The 17,166-nt window shown below is 44.7% G+C and overlaps 3 protein-coding genes across 5 annotated transcripts in view; all 3 read left to right on the top strand.

The window, feature by feature from the left end:
* The window catches only part of LOC124129917, a 49,645-nt gene extending 45,442 nt beyond the window's left edge, over positions 1-4,203 (top strand). For all 3 annotated transcript variants that reach the window (XM_046493287.2, XM_046493274.2, XM_046493282.2), the window contains exon 2: positions 10-4,203. In XM_046493287.2, coding sequence (XP_046349243.2) covers positions 861-2,864 — 2,004 coding nt within the window. In that variant the 5' untranslated portion in view covers positions 10-860 and the 3' untranslated portion in view covers positions 2,865-4,203. The remainder of the gene's footprint in view (positions 1-9) is intronic.
* Positions 4,204-11,291: 7,088 nt separating this feature from the next.
* Positions 11,292-14,540, top strand: LOC124130927 (mucin-3A-like). The gene has a single exon (XM_046493983.2). The coding sequence runs from the start codon at positions 11,292-11,294 to the stop codon at positions 14,538-14,540; it is 3,249 nt and encodes a 1,082-aa protein (XP_046349939.2).
* Positions 14,541-14,841: 301 nt separating this feature from the next.
* On the top strand, positions 14,842-16,740 carry LOC124130926 (proline-rich extensin-like protein EPR1). The gene has a single exon (XM_046493982.2). The coding sequence runs from the start codon at positions 14,842-14,844 to the stop codon at positions 16,738-16,740; it is 1,899 nt and encodes a 632-aa protein (XP_046349938.2).
* The last annotated feature ends 426 nt before the right edge of the window (positions 16,741-17,166 follow it).

Genomic DNA, 17,166 nt, shown 5'->3' with positions numbered 1-17,166 from the left:
TCGTTTCAGATTCCAAGTCGAGACAGACAAACCACATCCAGCTGGGGAATCGTCTAAATCTACAAAACAACGTCAATGTTTGGCAGTATTGCCAACAAATGCTACAGGACTTCGATCGCAATCTGATTGTGCACGGATTTAGATCGTGAAAGAAGCTCTTATTTTGAAAATACTGGTTTGGAAGCTTTGATAAATATCATGAAAATTTACTGCGTATTTGTGTTGAATACACTTCAGGAATTTGACGGGTACGGATCAATACGAAAACTTTGACTCCATAGTTATGGCCGTTCAAATTGGAGCATTCTTTCCCGGAACTTTCCTGCCAATTTGTCACCAGCTTGTGATCGAACGTTCGGTTCCGCCGTTGAAGCATGTCTATTGTTGACCTTAAAAAGGACTTCCAATATTCTACGACGGGGTTTTCATGATGATATTTACCATAATTACCGCGCCATATCCTGGAGGAAGTCCCCGATACGCAGCCTCTAATGACTTTTCCCCATCGATTCAGAAACCCGCTGACGGGATCTGAAAATGATTTGGATATAGTTGCTACATGGTCTATAGGGAGATGAATATACTCCAACGGTGACCATTGAGTTCTCAAGGAGGGTCGAATGAAGAATTCAGAATTGCATATCGAAATTTTTACTTAGAAGCGACGAGACAGCGTTTGATATATCAATATGTGCATAAGGCTGTGTGTTTCAAAAATAACTCTAAATTAGAATTGACAGATTTCGAAATTGGATTTTGTGATGAAACTTCCGAAATGTCTCTGATCTGCCACTTCGATTTCGACAGGATGTGCAAGAAGATGGATTAACGTGTTATTTATCCTTCAATTTACAGATTTCATGTTGGAGACACGTACCCATGTGTCGAAGAATACGATGGAATACAGTGTGTTGCCTTCCTTTATCTATCGTCTAAAACGACGTAGATTTAAGTCTTTAGTACTGCTCTGTTTTCTTCTATCAATTCTGTTTCTCCTTCTCCCCCAGGAGAATGAAATCGAGGTTGACAGTGACGTAGCAAATCTCGTGTTATTTCACGAGAACCTACGGCGCCAGTCTGGTCAAATGTGTGTCCACCCTCAACTAGACCCCTTCCACCCCTCAGTTGTTGGATTCTTCCACGAAGTGCCAAAAATAGACTGTGGTAAGGATGAGGATTGGGTGTATGTTGTGAATGGAACATTCCATATTTCTAAGCGGGCGAGGAGGAGGTATGGTAAAATAACATGTGAATATGCGCCCATTGTCCGGGGACCAAACGACTATTCAGCCCGACATGCCGACCACATCAAACCCATGCCGGATGGATCGCCATTGATATCCGACTTCTTCAAGGTAGCGTGTGTTTCTGTTCACGGGAAAAGATACTTCAATATACATTCAGGGATTGCGTATAACAAAACCTTACACACTTGGGCAGAACAAACAAAACCAGTGTCTAAAACTGCTTTAGATCTGGACGTGTTGATGTTTGGATTCGATTCGCTGTCCAGGATGACATGGATACGGAAATTGCCTCAGACACGCGAATATTTTCTGAAACAATTAAATGGTATTGAGTTGGAAGGTTACAACATTGTCGGAGATGGAACCCCTCAGGCGCTGTTGCCAATACTAACAGGTAAACGGGAAGAAGAACTTCCCGAGGCGAGAAGGGGGAAGTCAGGAGCCAAACCTGTTGATAACCACCCCTGGATCTGGAAGGACCTGAAAAACAATGGATACCTAACACTGTGGGCGGAGGATATGGCTTTCATTGGAACATTCCAAATGCGCATGTTGGGATTTGATCACCAACCAACTGATCACAGCATGAGGACATTTTATTTATCTGCTGAGCGAATGTATGCAAGAAACAAAAAGTGGTGTCTTGGATCAGTTCCCAGGCATCAGAATTTCATGAAATGGTTCCAAGATGCTTATATGATGTATGGGAAAAAGAGGAAATTTATGTTCGGTTTCCATGCGGAGACTAGTCACGATGACAACAACATGGCTCAAGTGGTGGACGAAGATACCAAAAAGTTTTTGGAATATTTGGAAAACCATGGTTATTTAAATAAAACTATTCTCATTCTAATGAGTGATCATGGGGCGAGGTTTTCGCAGGTTCGTGCAACGGCTCAAGGGAAGCTAGAAGAGCGTATGCCTTATTTTGCCTTTAGGTTTCCCCCGTGGTTTGAAAAACAATATCCAGAAATAGTTCGAAATGTGAGAAAGAATGTTAACAGACTAACAACACCTTTTGATGTACATGAAACATTCCATGATATATTAAACTACACCGGTGGAGGGGTAGGCAACATTGCTCAAAGAGGGATAAGTCTGTTCAAGGAAATTCCAAAAGAACGGACATGTACTCAAGCTGGCATCGAACCTCACTGGTGCGCATGTCTAGCATGGAAGGAGGTGAACAGTTCACATCCGGTGGTAAAAAAAGCTGCATCCGCCGCAGTGGACTACATAAACTCCTACACGGAGAGTCAAAGAGTTCAATGTGCTTATTTAAGGTTACGAACTGTGACAAGGTCTGTAAAGATTTCAACAAATTCCAACGTTTTAAAGTTTGAGAAAAGTTTCGATTATGATGGTCGTGTAGCTGATCTTTCAGGGAAGATGAAAACAGACGAAGATTTTTATCAAGTGACCTTCATTACAGAGCCAGGGAATGGCCATTTTGAAGTTACCCTCAAGCATTCACTGAATAGCAGTGAAATTATAATTAATGAAAAGGAAATAAGTAGGATAAACAGATACGGATCCGATCCAGCATGTGTTCAGGAGCAGTACCCACACCTCCGACCATATTGCTTCTGTAATACTCTACTGAAGTCCACTATCTGATTCGTGTTGTTGGATATAGTAGTGAGGTATAGATTTATGTTGCTTTATTTGGTGGTTCTACTAATAATGTATCAGGAAATATTACATGATTTGTGTATCATATATTGATCAGGATTTAATCAAAGACATGAACTGTTACCTTCAGGTCATATTTCATATGGCATTACTGGTGTGGTGTCACCATACCATATCACTTCTGTGCAACATGTTCCATTGGTTTTGGACATTAGATAATCTTGCATATGCAGATTTAAGCAAACAGGTCAAATTTCATATGGCATTACTGGTGTGGTGTCACCATACCTTATCACTTCTGTGAAACATGTTCCATTGGTTTTGGACATTAGATAATCTTGCATATGCAGATTTAAGCAAACAAACAGATAGATATATTTATATTTCACATGTAAGTTATATTTGCACAAGGAATCAAATATATGCTCATGCGTCTGTCCTTAACCATTCAACAGTATATAAGGCTGCAACCAAATGATTATTCATTCGCCAGAATCGCTTTAGAACTGTAAACCTATTCTTACATGGTACAAATTACGAGTCACGACTTAAAGGCATTGTTTCGTTGGGGAATGAGTGTGTTTAAACAGTATTCAAGTTATATCAAGGCGTGACAGCTAAATGTTGGAGGAAAGCACTATGAGATGCAGGTCTTAGACATTTACCACTTCCTTGGAACCATGAGCACGGGTAAGGTGCTGACAAACTAGGGCTAACCTGGATTTGATCCCAAGTGTTTCAAACGTGTCTGGGGCCTACAGAACGCATATCAGAACGTCAACTAATTAACTTTCCGCCCACATTTAAGAGGAATGAATCAATACTTTGTTGTGGCCTAAACCAACTTTTACCAAATGAAACACCCATCTATATCACTGCCTATTTCCTTGCGTGTGCAGATAAATGTTCAATAGAAGTATGATGACGATATACAACACCTTCCAGTGTGGCTAACGTCTTCCTAATGCAAACGATGCTGGGTTATTTATTAATTAATATATGACTTTTAAACATATTACTAATTTGAGTAAATGTGAGTCACATGAAAGGATACATTGACACAGATATATTGTTTACACATAACCTGTAACATGCGGTGACATAGGTAATTGATGAACATGTTTATATTGCATTTTACTGGGTTTTTTAAAAGAGGCGGCAGAATGACATTTGCTTAATTAACAGATACAAGAACGTGGGTGATGCATGTATATCTTGCCTTATATATATGGACAAATAAAGGGTGTGGCATAATCCCTCAATGTCGTCAGTGTTGCAGTTCATGCACAGACGATATTAAATGGGGGAAATACAGTATAACAAATACGTGACTTATGTTTTGTTTCACTTATCCAATACACATGAAGTGTACAAGCATCCATAAGTGGAAATGACCGAAGACGAGTGGCGTGGAGAGACGTGGAGTGGAGAGGAGTGGAACGGAGTGAAAAGGGTTTATTTCATGGCGCGTGGTGCTCTTGTTGAAATCGGTTTGCGAAAAGTCTATGAGGATGGGAAAGTAAATGGGAAATGATTACATTGTGTTCTGTTGCGAGCATTATATGATGTCATAGAGGTATGTCCACAAGAACTTACGTAAATTGCTTCGCTGTGACAAGTCCGAAAAACAAGCAGGGACCTTTGACCTTTGGAAAATGGACAAAACTTGAGTGACGTGCAGTGATCAAGTACTGACAGGATGTTGCGGGAAAGGCTTGAAACCTCACTCACTCACTCACTCACTCACTCACTCACTCCCCATCTACTCACTCACTCACTAACCCACAGACCCCATCCACCCACTCACTCACTCACTCACCCATCTACTCACTCACTCACTCACTCACTCATATAGGAGTTTATACTTATATTCATATCAGCAAAGCAGCAGTAAATCAGAGAACGTATAGCACTGTATAAAATATATGTTTAAATTTTGTTAAATGTTCACCTCACTGGATACCAGACAAATTACATTTTAGGACACCAATATTTCAGCAAGTGCCATTACATAAGCCGTGAACTAAGTGTCAGAATTTAAAACATGCTCTTATCATGCTTGAGAAACAAGACATCATATATACAAACCTGTCCGTGCTGTGTTCTCCCTGGGTGTTTCCTTGGTACACAAGGGACCTTGGAAGATAATGAGATTCAGGTTTCTGAAGTTTACAACGTTCCCCTCTGACGCCTTTCTTGTGCACATATAACGGGGATATTAAGTAACCACTCGAGATGTGTAGCAGCGATTACCAGCATATAATACTGGGAGCCTTCACGTTTCCTTCTGCTCTGAAATGAAGGGTTGAGCGAAGAGAACGGTGATTTGAACATCAAAAGTTGACACACAATGCTGCCTTTTTCCGGATGTCTTCTATGTTCTAGCATACAAAATGGGTCGCGTTTTTGCATCTTTCTTTACTTAGATGCACCCACGCACAAGCACGCAAGCACACACACACACACACACACACACACACACACACACACACATACAGATTGAAATTGAAATATACACAATTTACTGGTGTTGGAAAGTTCCTTTTGTCTCGAGGAAGGGCCTATGAAGGAGTCTTAGAATTCGTCTATGATCAACTAAAACCTTTAATTTAAAACGCTATGGCTTTCCGATTATTTCAAGGCTCCACAAATCGTTGTTTGCTGTTGCGTTCCATAGCTGTGGAAGGATCCGCTCGACTTCGGTTCAAATCCCAGATATTCCCCCGATTGATCTGATCTGTGAGCACCACACCTGCTCGTTGAAAATATCTTTTCACTCGATCATCCATCCTACAAGATGACACCCAGTGATGAATGAAAATAATGTTTAAAGCGGCGTTAAAGCATAACCTCACTCATTCATAAACTCACTGAAAGCGTCCTCGTCTCAACCTCTTCAGCAGACTTATCAGACACATAAAGTGACACAGTATACTGACTCCGAGCCGAGCCGAGCCGAACCGAGCCGAGCCGAGCCGAGCCGAGCCGAGCCGAGCCGACCAGTCCTTGTTTTAGCCCCGTAATGCCGAGCGCCAGACAGGGTAACGACAAGTACCATCTTTTAACGTCTTTTGGTATAACGCTACCGGGATCGAGCCCTGTCCACCAGCCCACAGAGGCTGTCTGAATAACATAAAGCTAAGCTGAAGGTGAGACACAAATGTTGATTTAAAACGCTTATATGTTGAATGGTTCTACGCTGATGTCACACGTTAATTGCTCTAGGAACTGGAAACTACAGCTATTACCTGGAGCAGACAAGCTCCGAATTACTTCAGGATCAAACGTTACTGAATTTATCTCAATTCCGAGAAATGTTTATTGAACGATAGTCTGTGGCTGGTACTCACACAAATTTCCCTTGTCATTCCTGGAAATCGTTTCATTTCGGGAGTTCTATTTAATTGTGTGCAAACAACGGGTTAATCAAACATTCGCACGACCTTCAATAGTAACGTTAATCACAACGTTGACTCCTTGGAGAAATTGTTTTGTGTGTCTCTGCCTCCGTTGGGACGGTTGCTTCGTTTTAGGTCACTTGCATCGTCACGAATGTTCCATAAAGTCGGCAAGACCAATCTATTAGATACCATTTTCCAGTTCACCTGTAACGAGCTCTTGCGTGCGTTCAATTAAGAAATTGCAAGGCACGACAACTATTGCTCTAAAGGGTCTAATGTTTATCCCCTCGAGGAGACTGGCTTATTAGTGAAATGATTTATTTATACGTGGCTCTCAAATAAGCTTCATTTCTCACCCGTGTCAACATGGATAAAGGAAAGTGATCGTGGAGGCTACAGACAATATTTACGTTCTGGTTTGGTGTGTGTGCGCGTGTGAGTATGATCATTGAGCCAACGATGGAATCAGATTTACTACCTATTAGATAATTAACGCTATGTAGGGCGTGTGGCTTGGTAAAATACTTCGAATGATTAAGAGTAAGTGACCGCTAAGAACATCGTTTCAATTATATCGCTGCGTGCAAGCTTAATCTTGGAGAAAAACCCTAAATGATGCAAGTCTCAGATTTTTACCACTGTGGTGAGACCCACTAGCACGTGTGTGGTGCTAACAAACCCAGAAACATTATGTTGGCGAACCGGGATTGAACCAATAGAAAACCAAATTCGCTGATGCACGGATCCACACAGATCGTTCTCGTTTAACAGCGGGGAACATAGCTTCACTGGGATATATGTTACAGTGTGAAACAAAGCCTCTTCTGTAACTTGGTGTCAAGCTTCACTGTGACATCGCATCCCCCTTAGTACATGACCTTACACCTCCAGGCTGAGGGAAATGTACGCCAAAACTCACCCAAACCGATAGATACAGTCAATGCTTTAAGAGGTTATGAGGCTCATCCTAAATAAATAAATCCATCACCGGCTACGTAATATAGCTATCCTAAATATATCCATAACCATCTAAGTAACACAGCTCATCCTAAATAAATCCATCACATCTACGTAACACAGCTCATCCTAAATACATCCATCACATCTACGTAACATAGCTCATCCTAAGAAAAACATCACCATCTACGTAACACAGCTCATCCTAAATAACTCCATCACCATCTACGTAACAAAGCTCATCCTAAATAAATCCATCACATCTACGTAACATAGCTCATCCTAAATAAACCCATCACATCTACGTAACACAGCTCATCCTAAATAAATCCATCACATCTACGTAACACAGCTCATCCTAAATAAATCCATCACATCTACGTAACATAGCTCATCCTAAATAAATCCATCACCATCTACGTGACATAGCTCATCCTAAATTAATCAATCACATCTAAGTAACGCAGCTCATCCTAAATACATCCTTCACATCTACGTAGCATAGCTCATCCTAAATAAATCCACCACCATCTACGTAACATAGCTCATCCTAGATAAATCCATCACATCTACGTGACAAAGCTCATCCTAAATAAATCCATCACATCTACGTAACAAAGCTCATCTTGAATAACCCATCACCATTTACATTGTACGTGACAAACTCATACTAAATAAACCCATCACCATCTACGTAACATAGCTATCCTAAATACATCCATCACCAGCTGCGTGACATGGCTCATGCATATGTCAGCAGTCAACAGAAACAAGATTTTAGGTAACTTCCAAAATTAACATCAGACTAAAGTAACATACAGTATGCCTAAAATAAGAGTATGAAAGGATATTCAAAATGCAAGGTATTGATCGCGGCTTTGCAACTAGCCCTTCTGGTTAGGTATTTTTAGCTTACGTGTGACAGCCCAAAGGTTCGAGATGCTACAAACACCCAGGTCAAGTCAAATAAGAAATTATTCCAACCATTTTTTCCCAAAGGGCTTTCCGGAACCCTACTACTGCCACTGGTATTCAAAACCTACTTCCTGGACAAGGATATCCATTTCAATTTAGAGTTTCATTATTTCTTTTACCAGCTGATAAAGTTACGGCTTTTGTCGTTAAGAGTTTTCTAATTTCCTACTTGATTTTCTCGTAACCATGGTTTCAAGTATTTTTTGGGTCAGATAGGAAACGGGCGGCTCATATTGACATCACTTGTTCCTATGTTTTTTACGATAGCGTAATTGTGTGATAAACCCGCAATTTTCCATTGTGGCGAAGCTAGCCCACGAAGCGCATAAGCTCTCGAGAAGTCCACATTTCCTCATTGGACCATGAGAAGGGTACTTACAGGTTGAGTCTGACATGAACATCTTTTCAGCATGACGGGATAATTGCAATACTACAAAGTAATGTTGTGTGATTAACGGCAATATGCCCCAGGACAGGTTGTAATAGGAAAAACGTCCTTGTCAGGACGTAGCTGTGGATGGACTTTAGCGTCATGCTGAGGTTTTTCATTAGAGTCAGTTGCTCTGAAACATCTTATATAAAGAAGCTCATGAACAGAAGGAGCCTCAAATCACTATTGTCTGAACTGTCAAGACCGTTTTTTAATTGTTTTTATGTCATTGTAAAGCACCTGCTTTGATTCTATCTGATTTGTTATCATACGTCTGACAAGAAAGTAAGATGTTTACATTTCAGAAAATAAATCTGTACCAAAGCAAACACATTTGATCTAATCTAAAAGCGTACTAGGTGTAGAAAGAACGGAAAAGCATTATTTTACGTTAACCTGAAGCAAAACTGTTTGTTTGGTACATTTGTTTTGTAAAGGAAACTGTCACCTTGCACGAGTAGTTTAAAGCTGAAAGCAGAGTCGGTTTCACGCTTCCGACTATTTTATAAGCATCCGTTTATGAATCATAATCAAGTAGCGAAAAGGTGAGCGTATCCTGTTCCACCGGTTCCACCTGTAAATATACTGGAGTACATGTAAAACATGGAAATGCATCGAACGTCATATTTGTCACTGAAAGTTGGAAATGTCATCCACATCTCTACCATAACTCTTTTTGAAAGCTTCACTGGGAACATGTTAGTCTGTCTTACAGACCCTGATACATTTATATCAACTACAGCCCATGCAAGTCTATAATGTTTGGCAAGTCTAGATTACTGCAGTATCTGAAAATGAAGAGAATCACTGGGCTCCCTTTTTATTAGATTTTTATTAAGATAACTGAACAACTGTTTTTTTCTGTACGATATGTTCATTTCAGAGACTAGATGTTAGTCTAGGAACATGTGTGTTGTAAGCTTGATCAAACAACTTTTGAGCAAGAGTCATGGCATGGTATTACCATCTGAAACTTCAGTTCAGAATCAAGTATATTCCAGTCAAGTATATTTCGACATCATCAACCATATCGAAATCTGCAACAAAAGGCAAATTTTCAATTCGAGATTTCAAATCCTTAAGTTAGCCATCTCCATGTAAACATTTACTTGGAAAACTATGTAAATACCTGTATTGCAGCTATGAAAGAAGACGTGATTACGTAAAGGCTGTAAATCTGTAAATTTGTACTTGACATTACCTTATTTCATGTACCACACTATTTCAGATGTATGTATTGAATATGGGCCAGTGGCCTCAGCACAAATAAAATGCTTCCCCTATAAAAAGTTCGAACATACACTGAATGTATTACAAAGGAAGACCTCAGGCAAATATGTGAAATACTACCCATTTGCAACGTGGTGGGAATACCGAGATATTCCAAACCTTTACAAAATAAACAACTTCGGGAAATGTGTATTTACGATTATTTTATCTAATAATGAACCTCGAACTGTACCTAACACACAATGATATCAAATACACGTATCGCCCCATTGACGTCATCTCTGTGCCATCAGCCACATCAAGTATAGGTCTTCACCTGAAATGACATTACATTCCCTGTCAGAGTTTGAGTGATATATGTCCAATTATATGAAGTGCACTGTTTTTAATAATACATATTAGCCACCACGTGGTGGCTCGGCAGATAAACAGCATGTTTTTTTAATTCAATACATCTTTTCACTTTGGCTACAAAATCAAACAAAAATCATAATATCTCAATGTGGCATCATACAAACATCACTCAATCTTACATCCTTCTGAAATTAATAATACAGAGAGTCGCGTTCTTTCCACGAAGACCTTCGTTTCATGTGGAAGCGAATCAATGTTATCAAAGGGCCAGGATCGAAGTTCACATTCAAGCCTGGTTAAACATTAAGCCCCTTTTACTTGTCAAAGATCCAAGAATGTGAAACTTAAACTGCCGAGATTAAAGGCCTGGGGATCAGACCACATGTGCGCGGCCTCATTCACCACAGATATGACGAGTAATATAGAAATGAGATATTGTGTTGCGTTAGAGTATTAACGTGTTTGAAGAAAGAGACTCGTATCTTCTTGTTAAAGTGGGATGATCTTCCGATAATCACGGTTGTGTGCGTCATGGCTCTCTATTTTTCAATGATAATACGCATAATACATAAAGCGTTAGATTTGTTTCTGGTCACATTGGCTTAAAAATGTCAGATTGAAGGTATCACTGGTATAACTCTAAACTCTATATCTTTAACGGTTCCGATTTGTGACGCATACTTTAGTACCGATGGTTTTATGAGTAAAACCCAAAGAATGTTCTAACTCTCCCAGATAGAGCCTGTAACATCACATCCTCCCCACATGTCTCCATACTCCCCAAGTCAGAGCCTGTCATATCACATCCTGTCCACATGTCTCCATACTCCCCGACACAGAGCCTGTCACATCACATCCTCCCTACATGTCTCCATACTCCCCCACACAGAGCCTGTCACATCACATCCTCCCTACATGTCTCCATACTCCCCGACACAGAGACTGTCACATCACATCCTCCCTCCATGTCTCCATACTCCCCGACACAGAGCCTGTCACATCACATCCTCCTAACATGTCTCCATACTCCCCGCCACAGAGCCTGTCACATCACATCCTCCCTACATGTCTCCATACTCCCCGACACAGAGTCTGTCACATCACATCCTCCCCACATGTCTCCATACTCCCCGACACAGAGTCTGTCACATCACATCCTCCCTACATGTCTCCATACTCCCCGACACAGAGCCTGTCACATCACATCCTCCCTACATGTCTCCATACTCCCCGACACAGAATCTGTCACATCACATCCTCCCTACATGTCTCCATACTCCCCGACACAGAGCCTGTCACATCACATCCTCCCTACATGTCTCCATACTCCCCGACACAGAGTCTGTCACATCACATCCCCCCTACATGTCTCCATACTCCCCGACACAGAGCCTGTCACATCACATCCTCCCTACATGTCTCCATACTCCCCGACACAGAGTCTGTCACATCACATCCTGCCTACATGTCTCCATACTCCCCGACACAGAGTCTGTCACATCACATCCTCCCTACATGTCTCCATACTCCCCGACACAGAGTCTGTCACATCACATCCTCCCTACATGTCTCCATACTCCCCGACACAGAGTCTGTCACATCACATCCTCCCTACATGTCTCCATACTCCCCGCCACAGAGTCTGTCACATCACATCCCCCCTACATGTCTCCATACTCCCCGACACAGAGTCTGTCACATCACATCCTCCCTACATGTCTCCATACTCCCCGACACAGAGTCTGTCACATCACATCCTCCCTACATGTCTCCATACTCCCCGCCACAGAGTCTGTCACATCACATCCTCCCCACATGTCTCAATACTCCCCGCCACAGAACCTGTCACATCACATCCTCCTAACATGTCTCCATACTCCCCGACACAGAGTCTGTCACATCACATCCTCCCCACATGTCTCCATACTCCCCGACACAGAGTCTGTCACATCACATCCTCCCTACATGTCTCCATACTCCCCGACACAGAGTCTGTCACATCACATCCTCCCCACATGTCTCCATACTCCCCGACACAGAGTCTGTCACATCACATCCTCCCTACATGTCTCCATACTCCCCGACACAGAGCCTGTCACATCACATCCTCCCTACATGTCTCCATACTCCCCGACACAGAATCTGTCACATCACATCCCCCCTACATGTCTCCATACTCCCCGACACAGAGCCTGTCACATCACATCCTCCCTACATGTCTCCATACTCCCTGACACAGAGTCTGTCACATCACATCCTGCCTACATGTCTCCATACTCCCCGACACAGAGTCTGTCACATCACATCCTCCCTACATGTCTCCATACTCCCCGCCACAGAGTCTGTCACATCACATCCTCCCTACATGTCTCCATACTCCCCGACACAGAGTCTGTCACATCACATCCTCCCTACATGTCTCCATACTCCCCGCCACAGAGTCTGTCACATCACATCCTCCCTACATGTCTCCATACTCCCCGACACAGAGTCTGTCACATCACATCCTGCCTACATGTCTCCATACTCCCCGACACAGAGTCTGTCACATCACATCCCCCCTACATGTCTCCATACTCCCCGCCACAGAGTCTGTCACATCACATCCTCCCTACATGTCTCCATACTCCCCGACACAGAGTCTGTCACATCACATCCTCCCTACATGTCTCCATACTCCCCGACACAGAGCCTGTCACATCACATCCTCCCTACATGTCTCCATACTCCCCGCCACAGAGCCTGTCACATCACATCCTCCCTACATGTCTCCATACTCCCCGACACAGAGTCTGTCACATCACATCCTCCCCACATGTCTCCATACTCCCCGACACAGAGTCTGTCACATCACATCCTCCCTACATGTCTCCATACTCCCCGACACAGAGCCTGTCACATCACATCCTCCCTACATGTCTCCATACTCCCCGACACAGAATCTGTCACATCACATCCCCCCTACATGTCTCCATACTCCCCGACACAGAGCCTGTCACATCACATCCTCCCTACATGTCTCCATACTCCCCGACACAGAGTCTGTCACATCACATCCCCCCTACATGTCTCCATACTCCCCGACACAGAGCCTGTCACATCACATCCTCCCTACATGTCTCCATACTCCCCGACACAGAGTCTGTCACATCACATCCTGCCTACATGTCTCCATACTCCCCGACACAGAGTCTGTCACATCACATCCTCCCTACATGTCTCCATACTCCCCGACACAGAGTCTGTCACATCACATCCTCCCTACATGTCTCCATACTCCCCGACACAGAGTCTGTCACATCACATCCTCCCTACATGTCTCCATACTCCCCGCCACAGAGTCTGTCACATCACATCCCCCCTACATGTCTCCATACTCCCCGACACAGAGTCTGTCACATCACATCCTCCCTACATGTCTCCATACTCCCCGCCACAGAGTCTGTCACATCACATCCTCCCCACATGTCTCAATACTCCCCGCCACAGAACCTGTCACATCACATCCTCCTAACATGTCTCCATACTCCCCGACACAGAGTCTGTCACATCACATCCTCCCCACATGTCTCCATACTCCCCGACACAGAGTCTGTCACATCACATCCTCCCTACATGTCTCCATACTCCCCGACACAGAGTCTGTCACATCACATCCTCCCCACATGTCTCCATACTCCCCGACACAGAGTCTGTCACATCACATCCTCCCTACATGTCTCCATACTCCCCGACAAAGAGCCTGTCACATCACATCCTCCCTACATGTCTCCATACTCCCCGACACAGAATCTGTCACATCACATCCCCCCTACATGTCTCCATACTCCCCGACACAGAGCCTGTCACATCACATCCTCCCTACATGTCTCCATACTCCCTGACACAGAGTCTGTCACATCACATCCTGCCTACATGTCTCCATACTCCCCGACACAGAGTCTGTCACATCACATCCTCCCTACATGTCTCCATACTCCCCGCCACAGAGTCTGTCACATCACATCCTCCCTACATGTCTCCATACTCCCCGACACAGAGTCTGTCACATCACATCCTCCCTACATGTCTCCATACTCCCCGACACAGAGTCTGTCACATCACATCCCCCCTACATGTCTCCATACTCCCCGACACAGAGTCTGTCACATCACATCCTCCCTACATGTCTCCATACTCCCCGACACAGAGTCTGTCACATCACATCCTCCCTACATGTCTCCATACTCCCCGACACAGAGTCTGTCACATCACATCCTCCCCACATGTCTCCATACTCCCCGCCACAGAACCTGTCACATCACATCCTCCTAACATGTCTCCATACTCCCCGACACAGAGTCTGTCACATCACATCCTCCCCACATGTCTCCATACTCCCCGACACAGAGTCTGTCACATCACATCCTCCCTACATGTCTCCATACTCCCCGACACAGAGTCTGTCACATCACATCCTCCCCACATGTCTCCATACTCCCCGACACAGAGTCTGTCACCTCACATCCTCCCTACACGTCTCCATACTCCCTGACACAGAATCTGTCACATCACATCCCCCCTACATGTCTCCATACTCCCCGACACAGAGCCTGTCACATCACATCCTCCCTACATGTCTCCATACTCCCCGACACAGAGTCTGTCACATCACATCCTCCCTACATGTCTCCATACTCCCCGACACAGAGTCTGTCACATCACATCCTCCCTACATGTCTCCATACTCCCCGCCACAGAGTCTGTCACATCACATCCTGCCTACATGTCTCCATACTCCCCGACACAGAGTCTGTCACATCACATCCTCCCTACATGTCTCCATACTCCCCGCCACAGAGTCTGTCACATCACATCCTCCCTACATGTCTCCATACTCCCCGCCACAGAGTCTGTCACATCACATCCTCCCTACATGTCTCCATACTCCCCGCCACAGAGTCTGTCACATCACATCCCCCCTACATGTCTCCATACTCCCCGACACAGAGTCTGTCACATCACATCCTCCCTACATGTCTCCATACTCCCCGACACAGAGTCTGTCACATCACATCCTCCCTACATGTCTCCATACTCCCCGCCACAGAGTCTGTCACATCACATCCTCCCCACATGTCTCAATACTCCCCGCCACAGAACCTGTCACATCACATCCTCCCTACATGTCTCCATACTCCCCGACACAGAGTCTGTCACATCACATCCTCCCCACATGTCTCCATACTCCCCGACACAGAGCCTGTCACATCACATCCTCCCTACATGTCTCCATACTCCCCGACACAGAGCCTGTCACATCACATCCTCCCCACATGTCTCCATACTCCCCGACACAGAGCCTATCAGATCACATCCTCCTAACATGTCTCCATACTCCCCGACACAGAGCCTGTCACATCACATCCTCCCAACATGTCTCCATACTCCCCGACACAGAGCCTGTCACCTCACATCCTCCCCACATGTCTCCATACTCCCCGACACAGAGCCTGTCACATCACATCCCCCCTACATGTTTCCATACTCCCCGACACAGAGTCTGTCACATCACATCCCCCCTACATGTCACAATACTCCCCGCCACAGAGTCTGTCACATCACATCCTCCCCACATGTCTCCATACTCCCCGACACAGAGCCTTTCACATCACATCCTCCCCACATGTCTCCATACTCCCCGACACAAAACCTGTCACATCACATCCTCCCCACATGTCTCCATACTCCCCGACACAGAGCCTGTCACATCACATCCTCCCTACATGTCTCCATACTCCCCGACACAGAGTCTGTCATAGCACATCCTCCTAACATGTCTACATACTCCCCGACACAGAGCCTGTCACATCACATCCTCCCCACATGTCACCGTACTCCCCGACACAGAGCCTGTCACATCACATCCTCCCTACATGTCACCATACTCTCCGACACAGAGTGTGTCACATCACATCCTGCCCACATGTCTCCATACTCCCCAAGTCAGAGCCTGTCACATCACATCCTCCCCACATGTCTCCATACTCCCCGACACAGAGCCTGTCACATCACATCCTCCCTCCATGTCTCCATACTCCCCGACACAGAGCCTATCACATCACATCCTCCCTCCATGTCTCCATACTCCCCAAGTCAGAGCCTCTCTCATCTCATCCTCCCTACATGTCTCCATACTCCCCGACACAGAATCTGTCACATCACATCCCCCCTACATGTTTCCATACTCCCCGACACAGAGTCTGTCACATCACATCCCCCCTACATGTCACAATACTCCCCGCCACAGAGTCTGTCACATCACATCCTCCCTACATGTCTCCATACTCCCCGACACAGAGCCTTTCACATCACATCCTCCCCACATGTCTCCATACTCCCCGACACAAAACCTGTCACATCACATCCTCCCCACATGTCTCCATACTCCCCGACACTGAGCCTGTCACATCACATCCTGCCTACATGTCTCCATACTCCCCGACACAGAGTCTGTCATAGCACATCCTCCTAACATGTCTACATACTCCCCGACACAGAGCCTATCACATCACATCCTGCCCACATGTCACCATACTCCCCGACACAGAGCCTGTCACATCACATCCTCCCCACATGTCTCCATACTCCCCGACACAAAACCTGTCACATCACATCCTCCCCACATGTCTCCATACTCCCCGACACAAAACCTGTCACATCCCATCCTCCCCACATGTCTCCATACTCCCCGACACAGAGCCTGTCACATCACATCCTCCCTACATGTCTCCATACTCCCCGACACAGAGTCTGTCATAGCACATCCTCCTAACATGTCTACATACTCCCCGACACAGAGCCTATCACATCACATCCTCCTAACATGTCTCCATACTCGCCGAGACAGAGCCTAACCTCTAACATCCCCACTGCGGCCAGCGTCCTCTGGGGAGTCCAT

Source organism: Haliotis rufescens, unplaced genomic scaffold, assembly GCF_023055435.1.
Source record: "Haliotis rufescens isolate VD_foot unplaced genomic scaffold, xgHalRufe1.0.p SCAF_9, whole genome shotgun sequence".
NCBI classification, from domain to species: Eukaryota; Metazoa; Mollusca; class Gastropoda; order Lepetellida; family Haliotidae; genus Haliotis; species Haliotis rufescens.
Note: the sequence above shows the minus strand (reverse complement) of the source record. Positions and strands in the feature narration are given on the sequence as shown.

Excerpts from the sequence above, each read along its gene's own strand:
- LOC124130927 (XM_046493983.2), top strand. The coding sequence starts at position 11,292 with ATGTCTCCATACTCCCCGACACAGAGTCTGTCACATCACATCCTCCCC.
- LOC124130926 (XM_046493982.2), top strand. The coding sequence starts at position 14,842 with ATGTCTCCATACTCCCCGACACAGAGTCTGTCACATCACATCCTCCCT.